General features: G+C 42.0%; 1 protein-coding gene across 8 annotated transcripts in view; it reads left to right on the top strand.

Annotated features, from left to right (window-relative positions):
* tenm1 (teneurin transmembrane protein 1) overlaps positions 1-27,999 on the top strand; it is a 116,517-nt gene that overhangs the window by 21,645 nt on the left and 66,873 nt on the right. For 6 of the 8 annotated variants that reach the window (XM_046031049.1, XM_046031056.1, XM_046031050.1 and 3 more), the window contains 9 exons: positions 2,409-2,582; positions 12,650-12,852; positions 15,674-15,881; positions 20,236-20,337; positions 22,891-23,085; positions 24,955-25,155; positions 27,051-27,236; positions 27,438-27,467; positions 27,611-27,757. In XM_046031049.1, the coding sequence (XP_045887005.1) occupies positions 2,409-2,582; positions 12,650-12,852; positions 15,674-15,881; positions 20,236-20,337; positions 22,891-23,085; positions 24,955-25,155; positions 27,051-27,236; positions 27,438-27,467; positions 27,611-27,757 (1,446 nt within the window). Of the gene's footprint in view, positions 1-8; positions 170-2,408; positions 2,583-12,649; positions 12,853-15,673; positions 15,882-20,235; positions 20,338-22,890; positions 23,086-24,954; positions 25,156-27,050; positions 27,237-27,437; positions 27,468-27,610; positions 27,758-27,999 lie in introns of all 8 variants that reach the window. The other 2 variants (XM_046031057.1, XM_046031054.1) reach the window with 1 other exon arrangement.

Raw genomic sequence — 27,999 nt, 5'->3', positions numbered from 1 at the left:
CTCTGTAGATGTAGATGCTAAGTGTTCTAGCAAAAGGTCAACAGCCATAAAACAAGAGAGTGAGCGAGACGGAGTGAGAGAAAGGCTGATGAGCAGGAGCTGGAGAAGTAGGGTCTGAGGGGCCTTTGAGGAGGGATGGAGTGGTGAAGAGGAGAAGATAGGAGAGCCGGTGAGGACTGTCGCTGCAGTCATTACTGGAGTGGGTAACACTTGGCTAACGGAGGTGTGGGGGGGCACCGGAGAACAAGGAGAGAAAGAAAAGCAATTCAGATGAGAGGAAGTGAGGAGAGAATGGAGCATGAGAGATTGAATGGTGGAAATGCTAAATGTATCAGTTTGGGAATAACTTCCTCATCCCTCACTGAGTACTCTTACAGACTAATTTATGAAACGATGATAGGTTGTTCCACTCCACTGCATAATATAATGCAGTACAAACAGTGGTGATGCATACACACTTACATTTGTAGGTGCAACACTAAGTTTCATGTTTCATTTGAATGGAAGAGAGTTGATAATGGGCCATGGTTTAAGAGAAATCTCTGCAGAATTGTCTCTAAATATTATTGTTAACTAAAATGTCATTCTGTTCTGACTTTTGCAATGTTTTTCTGTGAGTTTCTCTCTACCTGCCTGTTTTTTTTTCCTCCCACATGTCTGCTAAATATGAGTATGAATACTTACAGTACCAGACAACCAGAAGGGATTTTTCTGAAAACTAAAGCCATGAAATTTAATGTACAAGGCAGACCCCCCCCCCCGTCCAGCATCAGCATGAGTCATCACAACTAATTTCACAGCAATGCTTTAATGAGAAAATCCCCCATACTGCTTCTTTCAAAATTAAAATAAAAATACAGTGAAGGAAAAAAAAAAAAAAAAGATATTTTAAAATGAGTGACTTGTACCCACACTGAAGTGAAGAATCTGTGCATGTCCATGTCTGGTCTCGTCACAGGCTGACAGTTCAATTAGCCTGGAGTAAATGATGCATGACGTTTCCCTCATGGCCCTAGTAATCGTCAGTGTTCTGCTTTGAAGAGCTATATTGTGCAAGAGTAGATAGCTAAACCAACAGTGGCTTGGGCTAGTCAGAAGTTAAAATGTTGAAATGTATGATTCGCTGATCCCCATAGATCCCAGAGTGGAGCATGGGACCAAATTGGCTTCAACTCTCAGCGCTCATCATAGATGTGCTGTATTTTACAGAGAAAATATTTTTTTTATTTTTTTCCCCCTTTGCATCTGCAACAGAAAGTGACTGCAAATGTCTTTGAACCATCCGGAGTTTTAATGAGGTATTCCTCATCAGGGATCAAGTGTGGGTGAGCGTGTAGGTGTCTGCGTGTGGGTGTGGGAATTCATGCATACATGTAAAATAGCAGGTACGTTTAAGCACTTATGTGAGCGTGCTGTACCTGTGTGATTGTGTTGGTCATGCTGTGTATAATTATGGATTTGTTTTTCTAAGCAGCCATTTTGTGCGAGTGTTAGCAAGCGCATGTCGAGTGCTTTTTCTGGGTGTCGGCAATCAGCAGACATAAGACAGACAGTGAAGGTGTTTGAAGTTGTTAGAAGTTCCTTACCTTGATCTGCATGCAGCAGTCATCCTCTCTGGCTGCCACCAGCACATAGTAACTTTGTGATTTGAGTCTTTGCTTTTGTTTGATGTTTCAAATGTGTCAGAGGAGAAAAAAACCTGCAATGATTTATTTTATTTGCTTTGTTCTTCATATCAGCAAAGGGACAATGGCTTTTTAGATTCTTTTAAAGTAAAAAAACTAAAGCAGTGTCAGTGTACGATCTCACATGAATGGGACCTGATGATTGGTCAGAGCAAGGTGAATGTTTTACTGAACATTTTATTGACAGCATTGCAAGACTAATTAATTTCCTTAATAGGCAGGTGTTAGTTGTTTTTATTTAACAGCATGCTTGATTGTTGTCCTAGTAAACAGTTTTATGAGTGGGAGGGGGGATCCAGTATCCTCCCTTACCCTTTGTTGTTTAAAAGGCCCATATGGATTGTGAATCGGCAGCAGCTTTCAAAGCATCATTAGTCATGCATAAAAGACTGTGTTAGCGCTTTAATATCAGCCCTGGGCTCAGGCTCTGAATGTCTGCCTTAATTGCCCACCTCTGCCACGTTCTATGTTCATGTACGCATGTGTACATGCATATACTGAATGTGTGTGTCTCGTGAGAGTTTATGTGTATGTTTTTTGTGTATTTGCTAACTGTCCACTGCCTTGCTGGGCACTAATAAGCAACTAAACTGTGAGAGTTCTAAGATGGGCATTAAAGAAGATTCAGACACACCCCTCTGCATGCCTTGAATAATGATCTTTTCTATGTTCTTTTCCTCTCCCTTTGGCTGTTACTATGTGTGTGTGTGTGTCTGTGTGTAGCGGTCCACCTGTTAGGTCTGACCTGGCATCTGCGGCACGGCGAGAGCCAGCTGTATGAGAACGGTCTGAGCTCAGCGGACCATCAACAGGAGGACCGCAGCAAAACCAGACCTACCAGCTCCATCCACCTGCTGGACACACTCAACCCTGAAAACACACACGCCGGTGACAGAGGTGAGCTGACACACACACACACACACACACACACACACACACAGTATACACCATAATAACAGATCTTCTGCACTCAACTGTTGACAGGATTTGCCCGTCAGTAACAACAAAGCAAATGTTAAACAGTAATTTGTTATTTAGTAGATATTAAATGTATTGAATGAACACTGGCTTAAAGCATTTCACTCAGTTTTGCTTAAACTGTGCTTGGCTGCTTTTATTTTGCATTGCTGTGACATTTTAAAAGCAATAAGGTAAGTGTGCAGTTAAACCAGTGGGGTGTTTCATAAAGCAGTTAGACCAGGTTAATTTCAGGTAGTCAGGCTTATTTTCAGGAAATTATGTTCCATAAAGGAGGTTTAAATACCTTAGTAACCCTGGAAACTGATTTTACGCATCAAAATGTGTTAACAGGTGTTGGGGTGAACTACTGAACATGTGAAAAAAGTTGTTGCTCAAAGTCTGCCTCCAGTGATATCACTAGAGTGTTGGTTGGGGCTGAAGACTACAACTTTGAAAATGAAAAAACATGTATGGGGGTGGGAAGTTAGAAAGAAGTGAGCTTATCGGACCTCTGGAGCCCACTACTCATCTTTGCTTGAGGCTAGAGGCATCGTGCTACATTAGCCACTACTAGCACAACACACCCAAATCTCTGTTGCCAGTTGAATTGTATTGTGGGTAATGTAGGCCAGGTTTTGACAAGGAAGAAGAATGCATGGCATAAATAGGACAATATCGCTGGTTCTGCTGCATTAAGTTCGAAAAAAAACTCTCCATGGTGCAGCTAACAGTATTATAGTGCATTGCCAAATCAGTGGAGCACTATTATTATTTGTTAAACAGTATTTCCATTTTATGGAGACTATGTCACTTTTTGCTAATGCCACTTTTATTAAACACCCTTGGGCAAAGTCTGGACATGTACACACTGAGAAAGGTCAGCTCAAATACATACGTCACTTACTATTATAATTTCTATACCTTGCTTAGAATATTCATCTCATCGTACTCCTGTTTTTCTTTTTCTTTCCGCACACTTAGTGAAATAGAAATCCTGCAACACACTACAGGATTTAATGGAAGCACAATTATTCAAATTGTAGTTAGACTATACAGTCCTCTTGAAATGTTAATATGGACATTTAAACATTATGATTGGAACATGTTGAGACTGACTATATATCCATTGGCATGAATTCCAATCAGATTCGTTTGCATTATGACTCTGGCTCGCACACATAAAACACTCAGCACAATGAATGTTTCAGTACGATTGAGAGACATCAGTCCAGAGATCAGCCTTGAACTGATTACTCATTTATTAGAAAGGCAAGGTAATTGGTTAATCATGTTCCCTCTTAGCCATTCCGTGACTGGAATAGCCTTTCTCCACTCTTCCGTCTCTCAACCAGCCAAAGGAATTACTAACACCAATTTAACCCCATGACATGGGATATTAATTGTGAGTGTTCCAGGTCATGAAGTCAGGCAGGACACAGCCACCTTCACGCTTAGACTCTGATGGATATTACACTGGATGCTGTTTGAGCCCATGTTCAGCACTTATACAGAGAATGTGCGAGCCAAACTGCAACCCGCTGCAATTTAGGCAACCTGGGACATCCCTAAAGCAACTCTTCTTGATGAATCCTCACATTCTGAGGATTAACACTCTCATCAGTAGCTAAATCCTCTGCTAGAGTGCGCCGGGGTCATGGAATTCACTTCCGAGTGTTGCGTCACAACAATCTATTGTCTCAACTCCTATTGCTTTGTATGCATGATGAAAGTCGAGAAATCAAAATGGGCAAAGCTAAGCCGTTGATGCAGGGGGCTCAGATTAATAAAATTGGCACGGTGGAGGTGGTCCCCGGGCAGAGGAGGGCCAGAGAGATTAGAGATTAGACTGTAATCCAGTGTGGCAGATTATCACGCTCATCCTGCTGTACCCATCACCTCTCACACCAAGAGACCACACAATCCCCTAGATTACACAGCGAAGGATGGTGAGAGGAGGCTGCGGGGAATGGAAATGATAAAAACACGACACGGTAGGGAGGAAGAAGAGTGAGAGTGATGGGAGGAGAGAAGAATGATTGATGGATACCAATCCACTTGAATGATGTTTGCGATATCAACCACAAAACATTAAAGCAAAATTTTGCCACGTTTGATGTGGGAGTCCAGTCAGTGTTTATACTAGATGTAGTTAATGGAAGCAATAAATTATTCAGTGTGTTCTATATTAACTACGAAAACTGAGTTCTCTTGCTTATGGGGCTGTGCTGGCAGTTCTAGATTCTGATGCCCATGCCCACCCAGTGGGCTTCTATATAACAACAAAGCTAACGCTATCTGGACCTGTCCAGGGTGTACCCTGCCTTCCGCCCGATGTCAGCTGGGATTGGCTCCAGCCCCCCCGCGACCCTGTACATAGGATAAGCGGTTGACGATGGATGGATGGATGAATGGCTAACGCTATCTGAGCTAGCATTGCAGTGTAAAGTTCCATAAAAATCAACATGAAAAAACTGTTACCGACATCCAACCTACTACTCTCACTGTTTAGTTGGCTTCAAATGAGGCTTAAAGCTCACACTGTTTCTCTTGGCTGTCCACCTATATAACAACATTAGCCCCAGCCTGTGCTTAACTGCTCCCAAAGATCTTCTACACATAAGACACATTTTAACCAAACAAACAAACATATTATCAGTGACCAGAAATGTAGGAGTTGTTACAAACTTTTAACGCTGCACTGATACTCCTCTTTGGCAAACACTTTACTCCATGTGTAGCTTCTGATAGTAACCTCTGGCAGTAAACACATTTCCATTCCAATTAGTAAATGATCATGTGGATACAGCATGTCATCCATTCAACATAATTCACAGGTTTTAAACAGTTGGTTTAGCCAAGAGAATCCTAGTTAAATTATTTACATAAATGTAAAGTATTTGCCATTTTCATGAATTTTGTCTACAAAACGGCAAAATGCTGTTTTTTTTTATTTTGGAATAAATTATTTTATTCTTGATGCACTTCTATAACCACAAGTAACAACAAAACTGTGGGAGCATAAAGATAGCTGAGGAGACTGATTGGAGGATAGTTACCAGTTTCTGCTTGCTTTGATATAAACTGATGACACAGTAGGGAGAGATGAAACGAGCTCGGCGGAATGATTGGAAGGTAGAAATCTTCTTGGATTCTTGTTCATGTATTTTTAGTGTTGTTTTAATGTCAACTTCAATGCCATAAAGAGAGGCTCTCTGTTTGATTTGTTGGCTCTTCCCCGAAATCAGGATCCGGAGCAGCAGAATTCTAATATACCTTACGAAGCAGCTTGCAGCACAGTGCTAGATACTAATTGACATGTTATGTCATTTGCGTATGGCTAGTGTCTTGTCAAGCCGTGAGTGCTGTGTTTTATGTTCTGTGTGCTATCTCTCCTGCAGTTTCCAGAGATCACCAGGAGCCTTGCTTAGTCCTCCACACATAAAAGCCTCTCTAATTAGTACTACATTAAGTGCCACTCACCCTGTGATAATCAACCTCAGGCTGATGTACTTTCACGCACACACTCCATCACAGTCCATCTTTCTTTTCTCTTTTCTCTATTTCTATAGCTGACATGCATGCATACAAGCATGTGGACATGCCTACACACACACACACACACACACGCGCGCGCGCACATATAGAAGGCTCTGGTGCTGAAGAAAGCAGAATTGCCCAGAGAAGAAATTTTCTCGCAGTGTATTCCCTAATTTAATGAAGTACATTGAAGTTTGAGAATAATATTTCACTCAACGTGGAACGTCGGATATATTAATGATATGAAATGATACAAACTGACATACACAAGAGCAGCATAATGCCTCATTATAATGCGAAGATGATGAAATGTGGAGCTCATGGAATGCCATCTGAGCCCATGCAATGATTTTATAAACCACCGTATGAAAGGAGAGTTAATGCTGAATTGTTTTCACTCTATCTGATGGTGTGGTTGGTAATGGTGTGTAGATGGATGGAATGTGACACAGACAGAGAGGAGGGCTCTTAAAGAGCACATCAATATTCTAGACTGCGTGCAGAGAGTGCGGGGGCTGAGCATTGTGTATGTGTGCAGAAGAGTAAGAAAGTGTGTGCATATTGCATGCATGCATGTGTGGAAAAGGAGTCTGTGGGAGGGATGAGTGTGTGCATGTGTGTGCGTGCATGCGTGTGCATGTGTGCAAATGCTGATGGACTGGTCCCTGTTACACTGGTCTCATTGATTTTCTCACGCTGGGTTACAGTCTTGGGATGTAACACACACACCCACAAACACACAGACACACACGCAGTATAGATCATTTAGCGAAGCCCCTGCTTGAGTGCCTCAAGTTGAGAAAGCCTAACAGCAGGAACATTTCTGTCTTTTACTCAGCCTGCATTCAAAACATCTCATCAAAATATAGCTTAAACATAATTTCAAGCTACAGTCAGTATTTACAGTGTAGATGACACATTTTATAAAGAGCAGAGGGCTTTGTATACTCACTCTTGACATTTGAGAGTAGTAGATTGATGTCTGATGTTCTGACATCAAAGGCAAAAAAAAAATAATCAAAGTCAATTTTAATCTTCTTGGTAAACAGATTAGAACTTGCTTTTTGATTAAAAAAATACTTTCACCACAGTGTGGCCAGGGGTTAAATAGGTTTTCGGGTGCTTGTACTTGAGTATTTCCATTGTATGGTACTTCATACCGCTACACTACAATTCGTAAAATACGTAGATATATGTACTATATTATTATACATTTTTACATAAAAAACACTTCAGCACAGATAATACCTCAAATTGTTATAGATTGACAGCATATATATTTTAAATTTGTTATCTCAGTTCCTTTTTTCTAACTCTTTCCTTGTTGAGACTTGTGAAGGCTATATTGGCAACTATAAATTTGACAGCATTTTGGGTGCAAATTCAGAAGGCTTATCTCACTTCATAGCATGTAGACCCCTTCGATAGAAAGAGCAAGCTTAAATCCATCACAAATGCAAAATCTCAGAAGGTGATGAGATGGATGGCACATTTTTCTACATTTCAAAAAGGCTCAAGTGTTATTATGTGGTAGCCTAGCAACTTAGCTTATCCTGTGTGAATGTGCCACATGAAACGCAGATGTGGGGGGGGGGGGCATTTCTAAATCACATGAGGTCCCCTGAAATACTATTCCCGTGCGAACAGGGCTTAAGAAGGAAAATTTTCTCACTGTGGTCAAACTGCTCTAAGGTCAACACCACACTAAGCATCACATTACTTGTAATGAGCGGTTGGTAGTAGACCCAGATTTCTTATAAGGGGTCATATGCCAACCACTGCTGGGAGCTACTGCTTTACAACATTAAACATTCATGACTAAGCAACAATCGAAAGTGAACAAAAGCATCTTTAGGTATTATTTATCAAGCGTTTAGCATTTAAAAACTCAGTTAATTTGCTTCATCAGGACTGACCAAAACCCCCACAACTGTCATCACATTCTGATTTCAATGCTGCAAAATCTTATTGGTTACCTTTTTCCAACTGAGCTCCACCATGTAAGAACAGTAAGAAAAAGCTTAGAGCTGATTGAGAAAAATACGTGTTCAGTAGACAAGTCGAGAACAGACGTTATCAGCTGCTAAGAGACAAAAAAAAAAAATTGACATCTTGTGAGCTCTGGTTCCTTCCAGGCCTCTGCCCAGACTAGATTAGTACAAGCTTAGTAGAGGGCAATAAAAAAAAACCACAAGTGCTTTATCCATCTGTCATTTATACAACACATATTACATGTGTAACAGTGTAAGTGCACTCAGAGTGTCATGGAGTGAATGAGTTTGTGAACAGGCAGACTTGTCTGTCGCAGACATAGCCTGAGGCCTCGTCCTCACCTAGGCAGAAGGTGAGGACGAGAGAGTAATGGAGGGCCCTAAGGCCAAGAGCATTATCTTCTCCTGACTCTGACTGACACTCATTAGGCTGCACAGTGGAGAGAGGAGGCTGAAAGCTTATTAAGCCAACTGCTCAAAAGGCCCTTAATTGAATCCAAGTAATTATAGAGACCTTGCCCATTGTGATATTTTTATTCATCCTGCGGCAAACTCAATCTCTCTTGCATTTGGAACACTATTACTGTTGTCTCCACCAATGTGCATGAGATCCACACACAGGCCTACGCTTCAATATCGACTAACACTCGCGCGCATACACTCACACAGTTCCGGTCCCCCCAGACATGTCCTGTCACCAAGACCCCGACTGCACTTTCAGTCAGTTCTCTGCTTCATTAGAATCTGAGGGATAATAACATTAATTGCAAAGACAGTTTAGTTCCTTTGAAAATAGATTACAGGTGTAATTGTTTTACCTGAATAACCCGTAGGCAAGAGAAATTAATTAGACCTTGTGTCCCAAGTCCTAATGTAGCTCATCGCTTTCGTTGGCCTGGCACACACACACACACACACACACACTACACACACACAACACTCAGAGACGCACAACAGACAGACAGACAGATGGGCAGACCTGCTCACACTGAGTTTTAGAAACACCCTTTATGAGAAGCAGAAAGGGTGACAATGCTGGACATGTTAGCTAGTCATTAGAAATAGGAGTTAAACAGAGTTAAAATCTAAACCATCCTAATCCTGTTGCACTGTGACATTGGAGAATAATTTAGGAGAAAATATTGCAATGGGTACATGTGTTAGCGTATTGTGGGTGAGTAGTGTCAAACGGGGCATTAACTGTGTTATGTGCACACAATGCCGCACCAGTATAATTGGCTGCGGCAGCATCATTATGATACTGTACAGTGTGTTGGTTCTTAGCAGACCTGCCCACTAACCCTTTATCATTTCCATCAAGGGCACATTGTGCTTGATGGCAGACATGAAGACGCTAGGCAACACTTTCATCGCCCCTTTAAACAAGCTCATTTTGAAATAAACCTTAATACATTTTTTTGCTTACAACTAGCTTCTGTTGCCAACTAATGATGAAAAGCACCAGAGGAGATTCATGCAATGCCGTTTATTTTTATTCTAAGTAACTGATAGCAAGTGTGAATTTCAAGCTGCTTTTTGCTTATTAAAGCCACAAGATAGCAAGGTGTGAATCTTACCTCCCTGCTCACATTTTGGCTTGTTTAAGCTTGTATTCCTTTTGCCTGCCAAGTATGAATAAACAGACATTTGCTGTTTTGAAAGATATTTTCAAAGAATGGTCTCAGGTTTTGTGCTGAGATACACAGGGCTACGGTGCTGGTGGAACACATTGATTGACAGCAGTAATCTGAGCAGCTGGGAAGGCCTGGAGGACCCCTAGTCACCATGTGATCCGTCTGGTTTCTGCAGGACTCCCAAAATGCCTCGATCCTCCCCCCTTTTTCCTGGAGCTGCTGTATTATTCTCTACTGCTGAGAGAGAAGAAGAGAGAGATGCAAGGAGGGTTTTTCTTCTTTCTTGCATCAGCAGCTGTAACTTGACACGACACCTCCCCTTTGGACACGGTCCTCTCGTCTCTTCTCTTCCCCCTCCTCTTTTTCATCCTTCCTTTTACACCCACCCCTTCTCCCACACCCAAACACCCATCCTCGTGGCTGACCTGAATGCGGCTTTCTGTCCCCCTGTTGCATCAGACTCGGAGAGGGGCTATACAGTAATCAGCATCAGAAGGAACTGCCTGCTCATCTGCCCGCCAGCCTGCCAGTCAGCCTACTCGTCGACCCGCCTGCGTGCCTGCCTGCCTGCCAGTGTTCTGCCAACTGCCATGCCCCGTTCATGTCCTATTCATCTTTTGTTGAATAAAAGGCTGCTTTCCTCAGGACATCCATCCCTCTGCTGGCCTTTATTTTTGGTGTGCCAAGCACAGGAGTGAGAATTAGCATTAAGAGGAATAGACTGCTGAGCTAGACTCAGCAGGAATGCATGAAGGCATACCTTAGTTCTGCCAAGCTGCTTTTTTTCTGTTTGGTAGAGATTTTAGTACAGGAACAATTTATGCTTCATACAGGACACCTGTCTCTCTTTTCTCTTTCATTAGTAACCTTTTTGAACTCTCCTTTTTGTTCTCATCTCCCTCTCATGTTTCTTTGTCTTGTTTCCTTTTCCTCTATCCAGCTCTCTTGTCACAGCTCAGTCTAGTTCAATCAATTAACCAATTAATCAATTAACCTTTTTTTCAGTCCCTTAGTCCAAAGAAGAAAAAGATAAAGGAGATGGAAGATAAAAAGAGAAATTTAATGCTTTGTAATTTCTTAGCATGATATGTGACATTTTGTGATAATAGGCCCGGAAAGTAAGAATATGCGTTAAAAAGAAACACAAACAGAAAAGAAAGTATACTGCCATGCTAGCAGCTCTGTGGGGCTGTACTTTGGCAGTGTAGAGCTTTTAAGCTAGCAGATGGTTACATCAGCATGCTAACATGCTCACAATGATGATGTTAACATGCGGAGGTTTTAGCAGGTTTAATTACCAATTCATTTACCATGTTAACCATCTTTGTTTAGCTTTTTAGCATGAACACATTTCAATATATGTGATGAAATACAGGCTTGAATGTGGTTTGTATAATTGATGAGGAGATGAGGAAAGCAATAGAGTCTTATGTAACAACACCAAGTAAATAGCAGAACGGGCTTTTCGTGGCTGTTATAGGTAAATGCAGCCATGCATGCTTACAGAGACAATGCTAACATGTTGCTGTTCAGCAGGCGTAATGTTTACCATATTAGGTTAGTATGTTAGCATGCTAATATTTTCTAATTTGCACTAAACACAAATTATAGCTGGGGCTGCTGGGACTGTCATAACTTGTAAGTATTTAACAAAATTTGTTTTTGACCCGATGATTGTGCTGAAAAGGTCCCCAAAGTTATTACAATATATCAGAACCACAAAAGTCAACCTCATGGTACAGTACTGCTAGATGAAAAGTCAGGAAGATCACCAAAGTAATTAAGATTCATCCTCTGGGCATCATTTTTGTACAAAATTCCATTGCAATCCATCAAATAGTTGTTGAGACATTTCTGTCTAAACCAAGGTGGTGGACCAGTGCCATCCCTCGAGCCACGCCGCTAGCATGGCTAAAAAGGAACAGCGTCAGTAGAAACAGGAGCGACTCGCGGGCCTGCACTCTCTCCCTCCCTATCTGTGTGACAGTACATGTGATATATGCCGGCTGGCCTGTGGGTGGGCATGGTGTCGCCATAATGGAGTGGTAAAGCTGCAGGCATTATAGATTGAGAGCGAGCGGCCTCGTCCATGAATCTGCCCCTAACTGTTCTTCTGCCTTTGTGGCCGTAACGATCGGCTGGCTCCCCTCTGTCACCGTATTTCCTCCATCTTAGTTTAGAAGCAGAGATATATCTCTCCATAAAGGCAGACACAAAGAGGGCTGGAGAGGCTCGCCTGCTCCCCTACACAAAAGACTCAGGCCTGGTGGTTGATAAAGGCTTATGGAGAGGAGAGGAGCTGATGGCCAGGGGACTGTTGGAAAGACCTATTCTCTTCACACACAAAACCATGCTCTCACTCAAGACACTATCTTTGTGCCGCGACGCTGTTTGTGAATGCGTGCGTGCATGTGTGCGTGCCCCTGCCCTCCTCACTTTCTCTCATCCACCTTTCTGTCTCTCTCTTTTCACACACATGCTAACACATACACACTCTTTCTTTCTTGTTAGAAGATGCTAATATAGCACATGACAAAGCCCCAGTAGACAGCTCTCATACAAAACACTTCTTTTCTAAAGCAGTTCTTCTTTATGCGGAGCCTATCCAACGCCTTGCCAAGTCAGGGTCTCTTGAAAAGCAGGATTTTCACCAGCGCTCAGTCATTCCTGATGTCTATTCAGTCTCACTTCATTAGGACGTCTGCTGATCACACTGATGTTTGAAGACATCAGGTTGGTTATTAATTGCTCCCTCTGATACTGAATAGAACTCCGCGTCTACCTTGACAAATCTGCAGTATGTGACTTAACAATATCACCTGTCTGTGTCTTTTACCTGCAGAGAAGTGGGTGCGAGGCCGGGCCATCGACCGTGGCGAGGTTGACACTGGAACCCAGCAGAGCCAGGCAATCCCTCCCGGACTTTTTTGGAGGTTTCATATGACTGTGCACCATCCGACCTACATCAAGTTCAACCTGTCTCTCTCACACAACGCACTGCTGGGGGTCTACGGACGCAGGAACATTCCGCCTACACACACTCAGGTAAGGGCTACAGCATGCTGTTCACCCAGATGGGCTTGTTTGCCGAAGTACCACAGAACACATACACACTAATTTCTCTCAATGTTGGCCATTCATCCACTCCAAAATGGTGTTTTTGAGCGAGCTGACTTCACAAAAATGTGATAAAAATTCTGGCCTCGTGAAGCGCCTCTTCGAAGACAATTATGTATAAAGCATTATGTTTGTGCCTCGATCTTATTTGCACATATAGATATTTATATAGAGATATTTTAAACAATTACGTTCCGTAGAGAAAATATTATCTTGAAAGGAATTACTTAATTTGAGCAAAAATCTATTCTGTGTTTAATAAATGTATTTGTGTGTTTTTATGTTATCCGCACACAGCATCTCTCAAGAGCGATCTCAACTTTCCTTGCATGCTCACTGAACTTGACTGTGTGTTACGGGGTGCCACAATTTGAAAATCTGAAAATTGGCGAAGGGAGTAGTTTCTGATTGCTTGTAGAATTATCTCTAACTATAGAGGTAGAAATTGCAAATCACTGTTCTGATTCAAATTCAAATACAATTTCTTCAGTTTGGTTACGTTGTACAGTAAGTGAACGCATCACTGTTCTTACGCCATGATGTTCAGTGATTCTTACGGTCTTCAGTTAAGTTGCAAGATCAGTTTGTTGCTGGTTCAAGCTGTAACATTAAGTTAAGTACATAACCAAGCATACACAAGCATTGTTTATATACAGTACATCACAAAAGTGAGTATGCCCCTCACATTTTAGTAAATATTTGATCATGTCTTTTCATGTGACAAAACAACCCTGAAGAAATGACACTTTGCTACAATGTAAAGTAGTGAGTGTACAGCTTGTATAACCGTGTACATTGCTGTCCCCTCAAAATAACACATCACACAGCCACTATGGCTAATTGGGCCCAATTTGGACATTTTCACTTAAGGGTGTACTCACTTTTGTTGCCAGCGGTTTAGACATTAATGGCTGTGCGATGTGTTATTTTGAGGGGACAGAAAATCTACACTGTTATACAAGCTGTACACTCACTACTTTACATTGAAGCAAAGTGTCATTTCTTCAGTGTTGTCACATGAAAAGATATAATCAAATATTTACAAAACTGTGAGGAGTGTACTCACTTTTGTGAGATACTGTAGGTAATGTCACTGCATCCCCCTACTTGCTGCAGTGTTATCACATTATGATTGTTTCTCTAGTTCTTTCTGTAAGATTTTAACTGTATTTGTCAGGGCTGAGCTGACAGCGGTGCTGTCAGAGTAAAAGTTACTGATTTGGCAGTGACAATGGTGTAGGAAGGTCATTTAGGAGTTTTGATGGTGACGATTTGTTCTTACATGTGCTGGACGCCTCTAGTTACTTGCCTGGAAGATTGGAAGCACTGGGATAAAAGAGCCCACCACAGCCATACATGTCTTGCATACCTTGCTATCATGGTAGCTACGTAGCTGACATCTGCCAGAAGTGAGGCGCAAATTGAACTCCACATACTTGCGCCTGTAGACAGGTCAGGGGTTGTGTACAGTAAGAAGCATAGAAAACAACTTCCTGTCACCTCTAACCTCGTCAGCGATCACTCATTTTAAATATTAGTAAAGCCAATCTCACAACGCAGGTGTCAATAAACTATATTTAAGCTTGCTTTGTCAGACAAGTTTGTGAGCATACAATAACAATTTAGTTAACTCCTCAGTGTAGCAGAGCAGGCATTGCTGTCTGCCTATTTAACAGGAAGCATTTATGACCCATCAACAAATCACTATTTTATACTTGTTCTGACAAGAGAAACAGAAAATACGTACATGAGAACAATTAAATTGTGAATTTGGCTGTATTCAAATACAGTGTTAGGAGATGATGGAAAACAGCTTTTACTCTGCAGAGTAATTGGGCTGTGTCTGTCATACTCCATACCAGATGTTGAATGTGATGTAAAATGCTGTTGTTTGCCAACTAAAAGAAGAGGAAGAAGAACAGACTTTGCCATTTTCCTCGTGTGGACAGAGATCTTCACAACACTTGTGAAGATGTGTGTTTGCATGATGTTTTCACAAGGAACAGCAATTTCTGATTTAGTGTGTGGATAACAGTACACACACACATACATTGTACACATTGTAGAACAGCATTGTGCCATGCAGGAAGCCCATATACAGACAAAAATACAACACACACTGAGTCATCTGCTTTTTAACATCAGTGCGCCCCTGCTCTCGCCTGCATGAAGAGGTCTAATTAGCTGTTTTTGACACTAGTGTGACACACAGCCCTCAGGGGGAATAAGACTCAGCGAGTGCTTGGTAGTTCAAGGAGGTTTTAAGATGGAGAGGAAGGGAGGGAGAAACGAGGGTAGTGGGGAAAGCTAAAGAGGGTGAGAAAGAAGCAGAGACAGGTTTAGACAAATTAAATAATAGTCTGTTCCATTTGAAAACCTGCATGGTAAAGACTGCCCATGCTATTATCAGCATGTCAAGATGTTGAACCAGCTGCTGTGGAACATGCCTTGTAGAGGACTGAGCTGCCATGGATGACGATTTTCCCTCCCTTCTTTGGATCCCTGCTTTGCAATTCACATCTGATATCCACAGCTAATGCAGTTCCCCAGCTTCTTGTATGCAGGCAGTTTTCCAATAGCATTCAATTGGCAGTTTCATAAAGCTCGCTCAACAGCAGCCACACATCGCTGCACAAGGTTTGGCTTGCGAGTTTTCGTTGCATTTATGCAGGTTTTGTGAATTCCCGTTTTTCTCATTCCAATTGGATGATATTGTTGTTGTCTGATTGTGTTACCTTATTGTGTACAGTTCGACTTTGTGAAACTGTTGGACGGGAAGGCGCTGCCCAGGTCCTTGACTGATCCCGTCTCAACAGCCAAAGCTCCCAAAGGCCTGCTGCTGAGCGGCCTCCAAGAAACAGGCTTCATTGAGTACATGGACCCCGGCACGTGGCACCTGGCTCTCTACAACGATGGACGCAACCTGGAGCAAGTGTTACTCCACAGCACTCCCATAGGTGAGGACAATTGTCACATACTCACTGAAACCTGTGACTTTGATTCTTGGTCTGCTAAAGACATTTTAGTGATGGCATGAATATTTGTTCTCCTTTTATAGTTATAAAATGGTATTATGTTTGCGTTTCACTGTTTGCATCTCGGGGTTTCTTCACTTTTCACTCTCTTGTCCTTTCTCTCCTTCAATCTGTTGATACGCAAAAAAAACATACGGATATGTCCAAGAGTAGTTTGAAAGTCATTGACACTTGAAGGCAACTTTTCCCTATTACAAGAGTGAGCTTGGCATGGCCGGAGACTGCCGTTAGAAAGGGGAGGACGGCTCCTGTAGTAATGACAGGGCTTACTAACTGCAGCTCATTGCTATGACACACACGGATGGCAGTGTAAATTGAAGGATGTGAATAATGCAAGAGTACGTGGCTGAATATAGACAAGTGGATAATTACCAGGGCAGTTTCTTCACTCCCACTTTGTCCTGCAGTCCTTAAGAGAATACAGTGTTGAACTAACAAAAAGAGAAAAAGTGTTGGGGAATGTAGTACCACAGTATCATCATGGGGGGACTAGGTAATTTATATGTAGCAGACAGGTAAAATGGCAAGGTGAAAGCATTATGAGAAGCAAAACATAAAATAGACTCTATTTTGGGGATCTTTGTCCCGCTGATCTTTAACTGTCCTTGCATAATTTCGTTTTTTATTCAGCAAATGAACAGGAACACTGCAGCGAGCTTTCTCGATGCTTATATGTATCACCAACCTCTTAAAAGCCCAAGTTGTAAGCCAATCATTAAACAAGTTCCATGGTCCCAAAACATAGTACTGAAGACATCTTTCACCATCATATTGACAGAGTCCTTTATACAATGACTGACAGCATGCGACAGCTAAACACAGATTTTATTTCAGAGCTGTCAAACATTTGCTGACATGTGTGCTGTCTGTAAAGTCTGGAATATACCAGACCTATTTTGAGTCACATATTTTGAGAAAACAGGAAGCGGCAGTGTTTACAAAGAGTTAACTTTCCTTTTTTCTCTTCGATAATCAAAACAAATATAGACACAGCAGATGGGCTGAGGATAGCAGCCTTTAGTCCACTTAGGTTTTTCAAATAATTAATCAAGGGATTTGGCTTGGAAGAGGAAAATAATATTAATGGATTGATGTCAAAGTTCATTTCACTGCCCATTTACACCTCTAACTAGGGTTACAAACCGGCTCTGCATTGTTTTGGCGGCAGAAAATCAAAGCCATTGAGCTACAGTACAATAAATTCTAATAAGAGACACAGTGTGCTGTAGCCCAGAGTGGAGCTTTATTGGGAGATGAGGGAGAAATGAGATGATCTCTGTCGGGAAATAGAGCTTTTCTGCAGCAAATAGTAACTGGATACCACAAAGAAACGGAGAGCATAAATAAGAGAACAGCAAAAGGACGTCGTAAAAATAAATAAATAAAATAAAATAAAATCAATATAGTGTATGAGTATGGCAAGAAGGAAAATATGAGAATATAAAAACAATACATGAAGTGATGTGTAAAAATATGCTTGTTCTCACACTAACAAGGGATTTTACTGTATGTTATGTACAACATGTTTTGGCGTTTAAACGCGCTTGCAAGAGTAATGAGGAATGTGATTACTTGTGACAGAAAACGCAGTCATAGATAATCATTATAATCATCATCTTGATAAAGGTAAAAAAAAGAAAAAAGAAGAAAGTTGTGTCAGAACAATCAAAGACACATGTGTTTGGTCAGCTGATAACTGACCTGTATAAGTCAGAAGACATTATGATGTTCTGTCATCCATTCAGACCATGTCACACACACACACACACACACACACACACACGTACAAAGCATTCAGTTGCATCTTAACTCAGTGCTGCTGCTGAGCAGGACAGAAAATTGTCGACACAAGTGCTGATATATATGCTCTAATGTGTGCTGATATGTGTGTACACTATACTCATTTCTCAGTGATTCTGACTGTAATGTACAAATGGGTGACATGCAAAAGGTTGGAGAAAAAAAAGAATAAAAAGGTGAGAGAACATCTGCTGATTTTAATATAGACATCATTGTGTGGATTCAAATTGAAATTTCATACATATTTTCTCCATTTTGTACAGAAAAGAACACATCAGCAGATGCAGATGATTTTCTCCTCTACTGTTATTGACATTTACATGTCACTCACAAAAGCTCCGGCTTAATGAATTCTGCCATTTTGCCACCTCCACTCCAGCCCCATCTTCTTTAATTCTACTCAGCCTGTACCCAGGCAGAGAGTGGTGCTTCCTGCAGGGCTATTAATTATGCATAATTGCTATACTTCAGCTGTCGTCACACGTCCTCTTCAAAAGTATATCTTTTACACAATGGGCAACAAAATATGAGAAAAAAGTTTCATGTAGGTACCTGTAACTTTTAACAAAATAGATGATAAACAAAAAAAGTAGTAAGCTAGCGGCTGGATACTTCTAGTTAGCTGAGCAGCCATTTAATTTTTTCATAAATTCATAAAGCCCAAGGGTCATAAAGCATGGCTGAAACTTTACGGGCTCATAAAGTACAATTGGAATGCTTATTTGACCAATCAGATCACTTGGCTGGAAGCACCCATTTTATAATAGCATTTAACTGCAATAACTTATGGCATGAGTGATCTCTAACTGGAAAGGATTTAGTCAGTGGGAAAAAATGAGTGGGTGTCTCATGGATGCCCACACTTGCGCGCATACACACACACACACACATGCACACTATATACTGTAACAAATAAAGACATGGCACACCATACATTACCTGTTAATTGTCTGGAGATTTTTATAGTTGGGACATTGACCTGAAAGGTACGGAGCTTATATCACTGTCCCACCTTGCCCTTTACGGCCCTGTGAGTGTTATGACGAATGGCTCTACTCCTCTGGATTAAAAGGAACTGTATGACCTTGCAGAGGAGTTTTTGTTCATTGCATGTGTCAGGTGCCGGATACAATATTGGAATTTGTGTATGTGAGACTTTTTTTCAAGATAGAGAAAGAGACGCATATGGGGAAAGGTTTGTGAGTCTTCCTGACTGTGTAGGAGAAAAGATGATTGCCACTCCTTCTTTCCATCAGCGTGACGATGACAGGTGATGGAGGTGAAAATGACTTTGGTTTCTGTAGTGATGCGCTGCTATGGAGGATAACGCTGTGCTGCTGGCTACTGGCAGGGCCTGTCTCATTAGCATGTGTCACACGCGCCTCAAGGCGGGTGTCACATAATAACTTTCTGTGCGTGTGTGTGTGTGTGTGTGTGTGTGTGTGTGTGTGTGTGTGTGAGTGAGCATGTGTGAGCGAGCCATGCCACTGAAGGATTTGTCATCCATGCTCCCTGAACAGAGCGAGCCAGGGGACTGCAGTGGGTTGACTCTGAAGTCGATCTCTGTTTAGAGGAGCCGAGTAGGACGGCACAGGGTCAAATAAAGGATGACATCCATGACACCCTTTTTAATTACTCTATCTTGCTTAGATAGAGCTCGCCTGGCAAAAGACAACTAGCAGCACAGTTCAAATCACCAATTCTGCCAGCCTCTGGGTGCTTCTTCACCAGAATCATCCATCTCAAGCAGAGCTGACAGAGCTCAGTAGGCTTATATAATGCTCAAAAAGCATAGACATGCTCTACCCGATGCTGTCTGTACCCGGAGAATGAGATCTGACATGATGGACATATCAATGGGAGAAAAGGATAACACTAAAAGTAAGGCAACTAATTGTAGTCCATGGGAGGACTATGATGAAATGCATATAGCGTACAGAGGATATGATGAAACGCATATTTTCAGATGAGACAAAGCACTAGTAGGAACAAGCATCACATTGATCTTCTTCGCGCTGAGAGTGTAGCTACTGTAGCGACACAGTATTAGCTATTCTCCACTAACTTGTGCACTCACAATTGTCAGATTTTATGTTGTTCAATCTCGTTCCAAACTGCGCCCTTGTAAACAGTTTGTTGATTAAGCCTTGATGTTTGTAAATTTGCATGCAGTGTGTTTCCAACCTGTAATGCAGTATAATGTGCTTAGTGCTACTGGATGTAAGTGAGTGCTTGGCCATTCCCCAGAGAGTGATAGCAGCTGGATCAGACTAATCTAATATAGCCCCTGAGTCTGGGGAGCCATCCATTGCTTATCAGATCTCTCATTCAATAACAGAGAGCTATGCCTGCTTATGGAGTTACATGTGGAATATTTAAGTATTTATGAATAAGTTTTGTTTTATTTTTTTCTCTGCCTTTTATGTCTGATGTCTGATGAATGTGTGTGTGTGTGAATGTTTGTGTGGTTGTGCAGACTCAATGGATGGTTGCTCCACAGACTGTAATGGAAACGGAGAGTGTGTGGCTGGACACTGCCACTGCTTCGCTGGATTCTTGGGTCCTGACTGTGCCAAAGGTAAGCGATATCTGATAAAAGATAAGGCTGCCATTGGTTTAGATTTTTCCTATTGGCAACAAACCGCATGGAAACACCAAACCAACAGTTTGTATGTATGTGTCCCAGTACTTTCTAATCTCTGTGGCAGGCCCATTTGCATGAGTCATGCATACTCGCCGCTCTGCTTCTTTGAGTTTCAACAGAAATAGACCTCACATTTACCAACTATTTCCCATCTCTTCCATTCTGCTTTTTTTTCCAATCAATGTTAATTTACTTTATAAAACTCTTCCTACACATCTGTTTTACATTAAAAGCTTTTTAGAAAATCAAAGGACACCCCCCAGCAGATAAGTGAGTTTGACCTGAAAAATACATTATGCTGAATTTATCATGTAAGCTAATAGAGTACAGGTGATGTTTTTCAATGTTTTTTACCCATCCTTTATTTAGCCCCTGGCTGTTTTTAAAACAAGGCTATTATTTCAATACCAATTTTTATCAGAGAATTTACAGTATGTGGGATTATGTATGTCATCCAGTGCAACAGTGTGGCTCACTGATGTGTTTTACTTAGGTTTGGACAACAATGGAGTACTATGGCACAGAGCAATATTCTATATCAGGCTTTGGCTACACAGGCAATACTTGTCAATTTATTGTCAGTTTTGGTCTTTTCGTGGGATTTGTTGCCAATAGGAAAAATATAGAACATCACCATTCCTTTAACTGCAACTTCACAGCTACACCTGTCTCTTTTACTCTTCTATTTCTCTTTCATTTCATGTCTCTGTTTCTGACCCTCTCTTTCTCTCTCCCCCTGTCCTTCTTTGTAAAATCATTGTAGTTGTGTCTGTCTCATTGTGTAGAAACAGCTGATATGATATCACACCCTGTGATTTATTTACGCTCATCATTTATTCATTCCTTTCATCTTCGCTCATTTGCTCGCGTTATAATATTCTCAGTTTGAAAAGTTAGACAGCAAGTTTTGGCAAGAGTTGTAAAAAGTGAAGTGTGAATCTATTACCGTGGGGTACAGAGTGTTAAGATTTAACAAAAGGATCAAACAAACACATAATAGTGATGGGAATTACGGCTCATTGAAGGGAGCCGGATCTTATGTCTCCGTTCCTTTTCCGAGTTCTTTTTTCTTTTCTCTCTCTCTCTTTTTTTAGGGGGCGTGGGTTACTACGTTTATCTGATTCAAACTTAGACATCCCACAAATATAATTTCAATTCGCATGTGTGAATCAGGTTTAGCAGCAATAAATAATTCATATAGCCAGACCTAATGTTGATGATCTGCATTGTAAACATTACACAAGGTGATGCAAAATCCCTCTGCTTTGTCAGTGTATTTATTACTTTGAATTTACCCTCTGTGTGAAATGTGTTATGTAAATAAAGTTGTATTGCCTTGAATGTAATTCAAGTAACACTTAATATAAGAAAACATTTAAACTCCTCCCAGCTGATGCCACATACTGATGGACCCACTAACATGACTATTCAAGTAAATATATTTATAAAGCACATTTAAAAAACACCAGTGTAGAACAAAGTGCTGTACAAATTTAGCAATATAAAAAAAACAGATCAATCATAAAAAACACACTGCAATTAATAGAAACATGAAACAAACATTTAAGCAGTAGTGTCCCTAAATTGACTCGAACGAGACTAAAGACGAGACTAAAAAGCATCAGTGGTGGGGGATGACCTGATAATAAGGGCAAGTTTCTATGTTTATAATGTTGTGAGACAGTTTGTGACTAGAGTGGTAACGTTACTGGTACAGTGTTCACAACGATAAAAAGAACGGTGAAAAGAATTGGGTCGATCACGAATGTAACACATACCGCTTGCCCCCATGCATGAACGCACAGGGCCTTCATTGCAAATTCTCCCTGAAAAAGAAAACTCGCTGGCTCTAGATTCGTCTTCCTAATCCATTTGAAGTCTTGAGCTGCCATACCTCCTCCAGCGTCAAAGTGGGGCGGGGCGGGGGGGTAACTGTCAGTGCGTCATCAGACACTCGCTGACTTTATTCTACCTGGCTGTCATTACATTAGCCACACAGCTCTCCATCTCTGCATGGTGATAGCTCTGCTTTCCACCCTCGTTCTATAAACCCCTAATGCTCTCTTTCCTAATCTTCCGTTTTCACGATTGTTTTCACGGCCTGTTCAGAGCGAGTGAGGTGACGTTAGGGGGATTTTCTACAATTCCTGGGTTGCCGTGGTAGCCAGGCTCAGGTGGTGCTTGAGTAAATTGAAACAGCGTGAGGGATAAGCTGGAGTGTGTGTGTGTGTGTGTGTGTGTGTGTGTGTGTGTGTGTGTGTACTTGCGTATGAGCGTGTGTTTGTGAGAGAAAAGAGAGGGAGACAGAGGCTGCATGAGGATTTGCTGAATCCGCGCACTAGCTGAGATAAGAGAGTGCAGCCCCACTCACAGTAGGTTACTGCGGTCTCCCAGCTAATATACTGCAGCACTGTGTGTGTGTGTGCGTGTGTTTGCATGTGTGTTCTACTGAGTAAGTGGGTGTAATCTGTGTTTGTCCTGTTGCAGATTCATGCCCCGTTTTGTGCAGCGGCAATGGCGTGTATGAAAAAGGAAGGTGTGTGTGCCTGGCAGGATGGAAGGGGGCAGAGTGTAACGTGGAGGAAGGTCAGTGTATCGACCCCACTTGCTCCAACCATGGCTCCTGCATCCAGGGAATCTGTATATGTAGCCCGGCCTACAAGGGGGTGAACTGTGAGCAAGGTAGGACGTTTTACACTCTCAGACGTAGATGCACACACCTCATAATGTCACGAAAGCAGCTCCCCTTACACGCATTTAAATTAATAACTTAGCTATTTTTGATTAAGGTAAGCAATCGATTTAATGCTGCACCAATCAATATTTTTATATTGACAATGGATCAAATGACTATGACTAATTTTGCAGGGGTCCCTCGTAGTGACAAACCCACAGAGAATTATCACCCTACTCTGCAGAACCCATAAGCTCTACGGAGCATTTTAATCAAGTCAAGTGAAATCAGTCAAGTCAGTTTTAATTTATATAGCCCAAAAATTTGCCCTAAACGGCTTTACGATCTGTACAGCATACGGCAGCCTCTGTCCTTAGACCATCAATATGGATAAGCAAAAACTCCCTTTAACAAGGAAAACCTTCATTATTGCTTTGGTTTTCTAGCCACCAGCTCCGCCCACATCAACCCAGTTTCCAGCTGCAGCAGGCCTGCACAGAGTGGTCGGCAGACAAAGTTAGAGACTCGCTAGTGAACATAGTAGAACATAGCTTAGATGCTGAAGAAACCTTTGCCAAGAGATATTTATCCGAGTTGGTGGAGACCAAAACAGAGCTAAAAGGAGGTTATTCAGGTAGACAGAAACATACCTGCTGTAAGTAGATAATTCAGTATGACTTTTTATGGTGTTCAGCTAGTGGTCAGCTAGTGCAGAGCTAATTCACTAACTCCATGGCAACATTATACTTCCTCTTTACACCATCCAAAGAATGCTGGTGACCCTGCTGGCAAGAACTTAAAACATGTTCATCTCAAATGAAAACAATGTTTTATTTTTTTTTCTGGCAGTACTAAAGTGTATCATGTCATATCAACATGGTTCTTATAGGTGGATCACAATAACATTGAAACTCCACTCTATCTGTTTATATAGAGATTTGTATGCTGTGTCGAAAGGCTTACAGGAAAAAACCCAAACAACTTCAGATAGTTTGAAAAATATTTCCCCCTGTCCCAGCTGTCATGTATACTGCCACTGGCATGATAAATAATGGCATTTCTAAGCAACTTAAATTATTTTGAAAATAACAAATTATTGTATGTATAAAGTGTATTTGCTGGATGCTGTATGTATAGTTTTATATTTAATATTATTGTAGCCAATACAAAAACACATTAGCAAAGAAAGTGAAAAACAGCCTAGGTTTCAAATGACAGAAATATAAATGAGGCACCTTACAGTTCTACAGGAAACCAGCCTGGGCTTAGTCATATCCTCTAGTTGCAGCTGTCCATTGTAAAACCGCTCAATTAATTAGCAAACACAAACAAAACGATAATATTTAAAACTAATTATGATGTGACAATTGATCATAACCTGATGGCACAGCTGTCCTTAAGACCTCCCTGCTGTTGCCTCCAGTATCTCGGCCTGTAGAGACTGAGTCAGGTGTTTGACCTTGAGCGGCGGAGCTGAGCTGAGCTGAACTGTGCTGAGCTTTGGCTTGGCACTCAGAGCTGTAATTACACTCACTAACACAGCGTAGCACAGACCACCATGAGACGCACGCACGCACGCACGCACACACACACACACACACACACACACACACACACACACACACACGAATCAACCCATTTCACCCCTTATCAAAGCCCCAGTTCTAAGTGTCCTATGAAGTGTAATGTTGTGGAACAGATACAGGGATTGTAGCTAGGGTGGTTAACTCCTGGATGGGATGCAAAGAACACTGCTTTCATACTCGGTGAACTGATGATTATAATGAGGCAGGCGTGCCCCCCACCCTTTCACTCCCTTCCCTCACCTCTGACTCATTCTTGCTTTTCCTTTTGGTCCTCTCTCTCTCTCTCTGCAGTGGACTGCGTAGACCCTCAGTGTGGCGGGCACGGTGTATGTGTGCGCGGGGAGTGCGTGTGCTCGGCAGGCTGGGCAGGAGTGAGCTGTGATGACCCGCTGCCAGCTTGTCAGGAGCAGTGTTCAGGACATGGCACCTATCTTCCTGAGTCAGACACCTGCGCCTGCCAGCCCAACTGGACGGGACCAGACTGCTACACTGGTAAAACCTGAGGATTATTGTTCACCCACAGAAAAAAAACACTGAAAATTGTAACTGCACATCACTGGTTTGCCAGTGTTCTTGTAGCACACATGGTCTTGCCAGATACTATTTTCTGGCGATTTGATAGACATGAGAGAGAAATATGGATTGCAGCCACTCTGTGAAATGGGTCTATGTATGTGTGCGTGTGTGCGTGCATGTGCGAGTGTTTGCATGTGAGTTTTTGCACTCTCTTCATGCTGGTCGTAAATGAGATTTCCCCTCATGACTCTCGGCACGGCAGCACTCTGGAGCACACCCTCCCCCCTCTTGCAATAGCACTCACTTTACTGTGCCTTTATTATTTTTTTTCGATTACACGCATCTACTCATGCACATATGCACACATGCTCGTGCACACACAGGCGCACACACATATTCCCTTCAGCTAAATGAGGAAAAAAGGCAGGCGAGAAAAAGAAAAGACATCTATTCTCACTTTGCTGCGAGGCCTTTTTAGAGACTGCTTCTCTGAGGAACATTTAGCTTGGCATTTTAAAATTTGCAGATGATGCGTACCTGTTTACCTGTATACTACACATTTGATAATGTGTGGTTGTTAAATATGATTGTGAATCCTTTCTACAGCTATAACTGCCAAACTTTCCTTAGTCAGTTAACTCCACCTGCCTAAATAGACAGCAATTCTACACAGATTGTGAGGACAAGGCAGGGAGCCATTGTAACGAGAAAAGTAAAGGACTTGTTATTATTTCAAATTGAATGCAGTACTCTGTGGTATGCAGTGAGAAAACTGCCGTTGTCCTTGCAGGGGAGAATGACGGAGAGGAAAATAGCCATTATAGCACTGTTTCCACCACACTAACTTGACACTGGTGTTGTGAAGGATCCGCTTTACCATGCACACCAATGATTTGCAGGCAATTTGCATTACCTCCTGCTCTCAGGTGTATGCATGCCTTATTATAGTGATATAGCCCATGATAATGATAGACCGTGGCTGAATATTTGAGATATGAGCGGCCTCTCTCTACCTGCCAGGCTTTTAATCAAAAGGACCAAGCAATTCTACGTCCTGGTCTTGTTGAAGCATAGCTAAGCTAATGTAATTCTAATAGAGAGCTGAAAAACTCTCCAACTTTAATCCACTTTTTCCTCCCTCTCCATGCTATGTATATTTAAATTGAAATAACTTTTTACTGCAGATGGATAAGTAGTCTTTGTGTGCCTCCAGCACTTTGCTCTCTTTACTGATGGATGAGGCTTTGCTTCTGCAGAGAGAGGGAGAGAGTTAGAAAGCGAGGGGGGCCGAGAAATGTGGAAACGGAAATAGACAAAAAGAGGAGGAAAGAATTTTAAAGGGGATGTTGCAAGAGAGAGGGAGGGAAAAGGGACACTGAAAAGGGAAAGCTGACAAAGACAAAGATGGAGAGATGAAGAAAAAGAAAGGGTATTAACATACATACCCACCAAATCTGATCTAAATGTCAGTAAAAAGAATAATAGAGCTGAATTGGAGTCCCTGTAGTTTGAATATGCGGCGCAAATACGAATCATTTGGCTGTTATTATGAGTCTATTCACTCTTCCTCTCCTTAAGGGAGCTCAGCTATTAGAGGTGGGAAGATTGTGTATTGTGAGAAAGTAGACTTTTTAGTCTCTGCGGTTATCCTCTTCTATCGCTTGTTTTTTTTTCTCTCTCACCTATATCCGATGACTCACCCCCAACTCCGAGTTGTCTACTTTTTTCCTCTCTCCGTGTCCCCGGTGCCTCTTTTACCTTTTCTTTCAAACGCTCAATTCCTCCATTTGTTTCCCTCTTTCACATTCTCTCTTCCTCTCACACTTACACGCTTTTTTTCTCACGCATATCCCCACCCACCTGTTCAACAGAGCTGTGCCCGGTGCCATGTGGCAGCCACGGTGTTTGCTCAGAGGGCCAGTGCCAGTGCGAGGAGGGTTGGATAGGCGCTGCATGCGACCAGAGAGCGTGCCATCCTCGCTGCGAGGAACACGGCCAGTGCCACGACGGGACCTGCATCTGCCAGCCTGGCTGGGAGGGAGAGCACTGTAACATTGGTGAGCTCTGTGTGTGTGTGTGTGTGTGTGTGTGTGTGTGTGTGTGTGTGTGTGTGCACATGTGGGAGTGTTTAATTATTCCTTGTGATATTTGGATTAGTGTGATTAATAGGATTTAAAAAAAGGTGCTGCTGTTGTTGGGATCATTTCCATTTGCAATTGCTTTCTCTTACCCAGTTCTCACTTTCTTTCCCCCCGCAGTTACTCATGATTTGGATGTTGTTGTGAAAGGTAATATATCTTTATTTAGGATTTAAATTTCATATTTTGCTCCTCCAGCATGCTCATAAATGCCAAACGTGTGTGTGTGTGTGTGTGTGTGTGTGTGTGTGTGTGTGTGTTTGTGTGTGTGCACGTGGGACCCAACTTTTCAGACGGCTGCCCAGGGTTGTGCAGTGGGCATGGGCGCTGTACCCTCGAGCAGAGCGGCTGGCGCTGCGTCTGCCAGACTGGATGGAGTGGGCCCGGATGCAGCGTTGTCATGGAAACTGACTGCAGTGATGGAACAGACAACGACGGAGGTGACATTCTAACATCATCTATCATTTTCTATCTCTTTTTGTCTCTCTTACCTTCTTCCTTTCTGTTTTCTGGCAGATTGTCCATTCCATTCCATTACTTCTCCTCCTGTTTCTCCTGCTGAAAAAATCTGACTCACTGTTCCTCCCCTTCATCCCTCTGTGGCGTCCCAGCCCTGCTGAGACTCCCGCAGAGTCCTACTGGTCATTATTATATTGAATATGTATTTTTGCGAGTGTGTGTG

This window comes from Micropterus dolomieu, linkage group LG19 (assembly GCF_021292245.1).
Source record: "Micropterus dolomieu isolate WLL.071019.BEF.003 ecotype Adirondacks linkage group LG19, ASM2129224v1, whole genome shotgun sequence".
Taxonomy (NCBI): Eukaryota; Metazoa; Chordata; class Actinopteri; order Centrarchiformes; family Centrarchidae; genus Micropterus; species Micropterus dolomieu.
The sequence above is the reverse complement of the archived record's forward strand: the minus strand, read 5'-3'. Positions and strand labels throughout refer to the sequence as shown.